The sequence below is a fragment of the Artemia franciscana genome, chromosome 18, assembly GCF_032884065.1.
Source record: "Artemia franciscana chromosome 18, ASM3288406v1, whole genome shotgun sequence".
Taxonomy (NCBI): Eukaryota; Metazoa; Arthropoda; class Branchiopoda; order Anostraca; family Artemiidae; genus Artemia; species Artemia franciscana.
The window spans coordinates 30891383-30899990 of NC_088880.1; the positions used below are offsets into that span (position 1 = coordinate 30891383).

At 33.2% G+C, this 8608-nt stretch overlaps 1 protein-coding gene across 1 annotated transcript in view; it reads left to right on the top strand.

Moving 5' to 3' along the window:
* The window catches only part of LOC136038864 (uncharacterized), a 204878-nt gene that overhangs the window by 101003 nt on the left and 95267 nt on the right, over window positions 1–8608 (top strand). The window contains exons 21-23 of the mRNA XM_065722318.1: window positions 2016–2270; window positions 5901–6139; window positions 8224–8443. Of these exons, the coding sequence (XP_065578390.1) occupies window positions 2016–2270; window positions 5901–6139; window positions 8224–8443 (714 nt within the window). The remainder of the gene's footprint in view (window positions 1–2015; window positions 2271–5900; window positions 6140–8223; window positions 8444–8608) is intronic.

Consider the following 8608-nt stretch of genomic DNA (forward strand, 5'->3'; position numbering starts at 1 on the left):
CCCCAACCAAATAATATGAATTTTTCCAGTTTTTGCAACATTTTAATATTATTTTATTTTTATCTACTTTTTGTATTCCACATCCCACCGGTCATTCCTACATGGATATTTGGATTGATCTGCTTACAAAATTGGAAATTTTTATGAAATATTAAATATAGCTTAGTAATTAAAAGAAAAAAACTTTTCGACTTGCCAAACTGGAACATAATTAAAATTCTTGTTTTTTTTTTAATTTGCACAAGTTTTTTTAGTTTGCGTAAGAAAACCTGAAAATCAATAAATCTGGAATATGCCATATTTGATGTTAGATGTTAATACTCGTGACTTCTAAAGTACCAAAGACATAAGAATCAAGAAAAATTTCCCCTTAGACCCATTCTAGGTCTATTTATATGTGAAAACAGCGATTTTCAAAGATTTTTCGTTTGGCTGTTTCTTAACTCTGAAGTTTCTAGGGCAGGGTCACTTTTCGTCAGTGTTGTGATTAAGAGTGCCGCCAGTATTTTTTCAGGGGGACGGGGAGGCTATAAAAAAATTAGAAAACGAACCAAAGTTTCTTTTTATGCTTATATATTTTATGTTTTTAGAAGTTGGGTGAAGGAGGGAGGGGGCAGACCCCTCTTACATATAGCGTGGACTGTGATGGCGAATCATGAAAATAAAAGCAAAATTAATTAGTTAAATTTGGCAGATTTTTTGTTTGTAAAAACTCAAAAATTAACAAACTACTGTTCCCTAAAGAGATCCACACCGTCAAAGGAAAGCTTAATTTTCTTGAACAGTCGATTCCCTATGTGTTTATCTTCTTTTTGCTGATTTGGTATCATTGCTTTTTAATTTTAATTTGACGCCCCTTGCTACAAGAACTTGAGGCCCTTTCTACTCTACTGCAAGAAACTTGCTTTGCAAGTTTCCCCTTAACGACCAATTTTCAGGTTTCATAACGATCAGATTTTTTATTTTCACTGCTCTTCGTACAAAGGCCATATCTAGGGAGGGGGGTTAAATCCTCCCCTCATAACTTTTCCTCATTCGTATAAAACATAAAAAAAGAATATAAACAAAATGTAGATGCATTTTTCTAAGTTTTTCTGCACCCCCATCCCCTCCTGAAAATACCCCTTCCCCAACAAAATATTGGCCACAGCCTTGCTTCGTACATTAAGTATTTTCCTTTCCTTTCAGCTTCCCTACTGAGGTTGCTATAGACAATAGCGCGACGTAATATAATCCTTTAAACTTTAATTTGTATTTTCTTGATTCATGTTTTTACTATTCCTCATTTACCTTCTTAAAAAACAGACCACATTCCCTGACCACCTATCATACTGCCTGAAATACTCTGCCTGAGTCAGCTAAGTCTTTCCGAGTCTTCCATGATGTGGTAGGAGTAACTCGTTGGTTGTAGGTTTGTTGCTTAGAGTTTTTCCCTGAGTAGTCAAATTTTATTATCAAAATATATAATTATATTCTCTTTATTACCTATATTATATGATTATATTTATTATAAATGATTATTTATTATCAAATTATGTATCAAAATGTATTATCTTCTACTTCCTTGGCTTTTGCTTGTAATAGCTATTGTGCGTTTAACAAGACAGACACGAAGGCCCATGGCTTGGTCCAATTATCTTGATGCTGGTAAGCCGAGAGCAGTGAATTTGGGAGTAAAAAAAATCTTATAGGTTATTTTTATCTTTCAAATCTTTTTTGATTTTAGTTGTTTTAGACTTTTCCCCCTTTTTATATTATTTTGGTTGGATTTTTTTCCCTTTTTAACGCTGAGGACCCATTCTTGTTATACATGTCAAATATTCGTTCGCTTCTTCTTCTTCTGCTTTTCACATGCTACATACTCTTCCTATTCAAAATTCCACACTTAACCTTTTTTCTTGGGACTTCTTATTATTCCGTAAGACCTCATGCATATCCAAAGTTGTTAGAGCCGCAATTATGTTTATCTATCCTTTTGATCAATTACAAAAAAAATTTATCTTCTTTTTTTCTAGATAATGAGCCACCACAATTTTTAAATTGCCCAACTGCACCAATTGTGGTTCAGCGTGGTAAAGACGGTGGTTTCCTCCCTGTGGACTTTATTGAGCCTCAAGCAGTTGATAACAGTGGCATGGTGGCAAGAATTGAAGTACGACCTGAAGATTTTACCTTACCAGTAACTTTATTCGAAGACAAAGAACTCGAGTACTTAGCTTATGATTTTGATGGGAATGTGGCAATTTGTCAAGTCAATATTACAGTAGAAGGTAATAATTTTTTCTAATTAAACTATTTTCTGGTACCTTGTGGTACCTATGATGAAATACTTGCCATTTTCAATTTTGACAAGCCAATGTTACCCTATAACTCTTGCAGCAAAAAAAAAAATAAATATTGCACTTTTACTGAATAGATCAGGGCACCGAAAATCAACTTTTGAGAAAAGGAAGACAAAGGCGGAAATTGATCTGTCTTGTTTATCGCATACCAAAAAAAAACAAAAAAAAACACTTGTCAGAAAGAGAAAAAGTAACTGGAGATGGTGATAGGAATTACGAAAGTGAGTTAGAATAAGCTGATCCTATAAACTTAAAGAGCAATCTTCTCGAATACATTTTTATTCATCAAACCAAAGAGTGTGGGTAACTTTTACTGACTGAAATTAGAGACTGGTGGTTGAAAGTCTTGGGCATAAGTAGGAGGAGTCTCACGAAATCATTTACAATGAGTTAGAATAAGCTGATGGTATAACATGAAATTGCAATCTTCTCAAATTCATTTTTATTCATCAAAGCAAAGAGTATGGGTAACTGGTACTGACTGAAATTAGAGACTGGAGGTTGAAAGTCTTAGGCATAAGTAGGAAAAGTCTCAGGAAATCATTTACAATGAGCTAGAATAAGTTGATCCTATAAACTTAAAGAGCAATCTTCTCAAATACATTTTTATTCATCAAAGCAAAGAGTATGGGTAACTTGTAATAATGGAAACTGGCGCTAGTGCCGAAAATATCAACGCCATATAGCGTTTGGAGACACGTGCCATTTTTCAGTATAGTAATAATAATAATTAGTGTAATTGATGAAGTTAGGGTAGTAATAAGTGTCTGATCTCAATTCCTGACAGAAAGATGATTATAGAGATTGAAAAAATGCCAAGTGTCACGAAACGCTAGATGGCGCTAGTAGTTGTCGATACTAGTGTCAGTTTCCACTCTTATAATCTATCCATACTCTTTGCATCAGAGCACGATGGTGATAATCAAATTGAGATGACTTCTCCGTATTCGTAATGGGAGGAAATTAATACATAGTCTTAGTCTATCATTTTTAACAGACTGAAAAGAAACTTAATAAACTATTAATAAATGACTATATTGTTTTTCAATCAAAAGTTCCAATAATCATAAATAATTATGGTTTGTTTTTAAATTTGACTCAATACAGTCGTTTGACCTACATAAATTTTACAGTCAATCATTTCATGAAACAAAACACTTACCTGTGTCTTATAATGTCATTATAAAATAAAATATATTTTATTATAAAATATATTATATATAAAATATATATAAAATACATTATATCGAAACATCGACATTAAATTGACAGTATAAACAGTGTCTGTTTTCCTGCTTTTGTGGACAGAGAGTGATAAATAAAATGCTCGGTTTTCGCGGAGGTGTAAAAATTGCACATGGTATCATTTAATTCAATTTGGTAACGCTTACTGGCAATATCATTAAATTTTGCTTTAGATTTTAGTATTTTATTGACACTTATTCAGGAAGTTTCGTTTCACTAGGGACAGAATCAATTAATTTAATAAAGTGGTTTCCTCCTACCTACTGTATGATTGTCTGATCGTTGAGTTTTCTTTTAATTTAACAGCACTTTGCTTAATGAACGAGATGAAGAAGAGAGAAAATTGGTACTCCTACTAGCAATAATTTCGCCAAAGGTGTCAAAAACTTTCGAGCCGTCCATTACTTTTAATCGCCTTAAACAAGTTTTTTCAAGTTCACAAATAATTTATTAATTGTTTAATTGCCTTAAACAATTAATTTCCTTGATCTATATATATAAAATTAAGCTATTCATTTACTTTTTTATTTAATACAGTACAATATTCATCTTTCGAATTAGTTATGTTTAAAAAATTGGATGAATTTTAGTGTCCCTGAATCTTGAATAAAGTTTTCACATTGTGATGACTGGCGGTTCTTGAATTGTTTCCCTTTGTCAAATCGTGACATTTATTTTCTAACATGGTCGACCAAGACAAATCAATCGCTACTACTGTCGGCGCAGACGATACGAACCCTTCTAATGTCCAGATGGATCGATATCGAATGCACCAGAGTCTGTCCTGTCGACAGGGATCATCAGTTCGACGAAGCTCTAGTGCCTAAATCAAACGGTTGGTTAAGAAAGCCCCTTCTGACAAATCCTTGCCTTGAGGCTAGAAGGAACTTCATTTTTTCAAACTTAAAAAAACCAAAATCCCTCCCCCTTGCTACTCCACTTACTTAACAAATGAGACAAAGCCGATGCAAAATGAAAGTTTAGATGAGGTACGCATATGGGTGGGGTAATGATAATTATATATGAACGGATGAAAGCGTATTACAAGATACAAGCCATTAATAAGTACTTCTATACCTTGAATCCCTCCGAAGTATTATTTTCCAAAATAATGAATTAGCGTTGGATTTAGAAGAAATACCATAGACCTATTAGCCATTAATAGGCCACAGACAACATGTACCTTGGTGAGCTCCTTACTTTTTTCCAAGAACATCTGGATATTGAAACTAAAGAGTTTAGAATTTGAAAATATGGAAGATTGACTGAATACTGTTCAATTTAATTTTTTCAGGAAATAAAAAATTACCAGTTTTATTGTTCGTTCTACTAATTTATTTGTTTTGTTTAAAGTACCAAGAACATCAAAATAATAGTAATTTTTTCCCTTTGGAACCATCTTAGGTCTATCCATGCCTAAAATATTTGATTTTTTAAGTTTTTCCTTTTGTTGTCTGAAAATTGTGAAGCACTTAGGACAGTTCTGCATTTTTGTCAGTGTTACTACGTTGAAACGTAAAAATAAATAGGCAGAATTAATTAGTTAAACCTGACAATGCTTTTCGTCGGTAAAAATTTAATTAGTTCTGTGATTGGTTCTTTGTCGGTAGCTAAAGACGTATATGCCTTCAAAAGAAAGCTGCATCTTAAGCTGTTTAGTCCGTCTATTTTTTGCCTATTTTTTCACTTCCGTTTCTTTTTCTGAAGTTTGACACCCGCTACTACGAAAAACTGCCTAACTGCATATTTAGATAGATTTATTCACACAAAAGCCCAATTGGGCCATGGTGACGTACACAAAACAAGCAAAAAAATACAGCAACAAAACATAAGCTGAAAAGACACTAAAACTGATTATTTAAGAAAATCATCACGATACCTCATAGCTACTTGGACTACATTTCCAATATTATTTATATTTAAGTAACATTTTAAAATTTCCAAAATCCAATGTCTCCCCCCGACCTCCCTACCAAATATTTCCAAGCGTAACTCCCTCAATTCCCTACTATCCCTCATCCATCTCTCCACATATAGGGCAACTTTAAGTACCATCCCTCAATCTATTTCTCCCTACACATTTCCTATGTTCTCCAAGAGGCATAAATTCCCCCTTAAATACATTACCCATTTCAGATATTCCGAAGCCAATCCCATTTTTAGGTAACATATGGACGTTTTTCACCAAAATGTAAAATTCCAATTTTTAGTTATTAATGCACTGCTTTAGTTTCTACATAACCGATTCCAAAAAGTCAAGTTTCATCGTCACTGTCCTTGGTTCTTTAGACCTAATTTTAATCTTATTTCCAGACAAAACGCCACCTCAGCTTAGCTGTCCACAAAGCTTTATAATCGAACTAGTTGACGAACAGGAAGATTATAAAGTGAATTTTACCGAACTTCGGCAAAAAGTTCTCACCTCTGATGCTTCTGGAGATGTTTCAGTTACATTTGCTCCTGAGGCTGTATTTATTCCAGTTGGCTCGTTCCAGAATGTTACTGTTGAAGCCCGTGATCCATCTGGCAATAGAGCTGTCTGCCATTTTCAGGTAATTTTTGCAGCTTCTACTCACGTCCTAGAATTCACGGAAATTAGAAAGAACCCTGCAATTTTTTTAGACGTATTGAAGTAAGCCGTTGTTTTCAAATTTGTTGGTTTCGGCAATAATTGCCGTAAATATCGTATTTGGCTGGCCGGTACTCAATCGGGCAAAAAAGTCATCGTCTGTCGTTTTAAAGTAAAGTTAATCATATTAAGAATTGTTTTATTGAATCGTTGTATTCATGAAAAGTAAGAAGGCCTATACAAGTTATGTTAGTATTGAAATTTATTGATTTTTCAAATTTGTTAACTTCAGCTAATAATAAATAATCTTTATTCTTTCCCTTTATCACAATGCAATAACATGGGTATCGTCAAACGAAAAAAAAGAAAATAGAAAATCGCAAAAAGACGCAACATAAATTACACATGATGAGCTATCACTTCGATTTGAGGATATTGTCGTTGTAGTGCTTCACGTAGTATGGAACGAAGGAGTTTAAAAATCTTGTCGTAGAGTGTGTAGTCGGGCATTCTAACAGTTCTTTTCCCTCTTTAAAAGTTGCCACCCTCGTCTTGTGTGCATGAGCCACTGAAGTAAACTGAGGCAGGATATCTCGGTGCGTTGGGGACTTCAGGATGTCAGCTCCAAACTTCATCAGCGTTTCGTGCCTCCTTTCATCCAGGGTTGGGAGCCTGAAATGGTAATTGTGCTAATGCTACGACAATTACCATATTATCCAATTTTGAAATTCTTTTCAAGGGCTATTTATCGTTTTACTTACATTTCCCTCGTCATAATATTCAGTACACAATAAAACATGAAACTGGAGTGAATCCTTTTTGAAGCGTGACGAACTTGGTAAATAGAAAATTGGATAATTTGGTAAAGAGAAATGAGTAATAATTTTGGCAAATATTCGAAATTTGACAATTTGGCTTATGAAGAAAAGACTGTATATCGAAAAAAAATATGCTGGGGGAAAAATGGCTGTAATTTTTAGGTATCAATCCTTATTTTTGAGACTATCTTCGCTATTTCCTAAAGTTAAGAACCCACTGAAGATAAGTTGCCCTCTTTTTCCAAATGTGACATAATTTTGCCATTATTACCAAATTTGCTATTCTCGGCAATAATTACCATGACTACCATATTATCCAATTTTGAAATTCCTAATTTCTGTCATCCAGCATTTTAACTACATTTCCCCTTTCAAAATGTTCTAATTATAAGTCGTAACACAATATTTGCTAAGAGTACAGAGCTTTGTAATATGATGCTGTGTAGTTTTTGAAATTATTCGGTAGAAAAATGAATAAATTGCTAACATTGTATAGGGGAATGTCAATAAGTAATGTGTAAGTGAAAACTATTTACAAATAGTAAGATAGGAAGCTAAAAATAAAAAAAAAAATGAAAAAATTATTATACAATGCAGTATCTCACAGATGGCACTTCCGTTGTATGGAAAATATGCTAATTCGGTAAATATAACGTTGCAGTAAAAATTGACGGTCAAAACCGTATATAAGAAATTAGACACAGGACCTGAGTGATTTCTCTTTAAAGGAATCCCTTCGCAATCCAGTTTCTCATAGGAAAAGGGTGGTAATCTCGATAAATAGAAAATTGGTTAATTTCGTAAATAGAAAAAGCGGTAATTTTGACCAGAAACTGGTAATTTGACTTATTAAAAAAAAAACTTTAAAAAAAGTAAGAAAATTATTGGATGGTAGAAAAGGGGTTTGTAATTTTTTTTTTTTTTTGTTAATCCTTAGTTTGGAAATATCCTCGTGATTTTCTAAAGTTAAGAGTTAATCAAGGATAAGTTAAGCTCGTTTAACAAATGTGACCAAATTCAAAAGAAAGTCAAAAATACTGGACATTAAATTATTGAAGTCATTTATTCATATAATTGAAATAATAGACAATTTAAACATGGAAAGTTATATATATATATATATATATATATATATATATATATATATATATATATATATATATATATATATATATATATATATATATATATATATTTACTTGATTACTACAATGTGCCGACTGGGAATACTAATTTGTTTAATTTTCAGGTATCTGTGCAGCCAGTACAGTGTGTCGACTGGGAATTAGAGCCTCCTAAGCATGGCGCCATTAATTGCTTAGAAAAACCCAGTGGACCTGGCTTAGAATGTTTAGCAACTTGCAATCCTGGCTATCGTTTTATAGATGGCATTGATGTAAAGAGTTTCATCTGTGAACCTAACGGGCCCTGGTCTCCGAGTCACAACGTCCCTGATTGCATCTCAGAGGGTAAGTTATTCAGTTCATAATTCAGAAGACTCAAGTAAAAGAAAGAAGTTTTCGGTATTAACATTCTTTTAGAGGGTTGAACTATTTCGAGGGTAATTATTTGTCCAATAACTAGGTCATACTGAATCCTGTTATAGACGCAAAACTATTTCGTATGAGATCGAA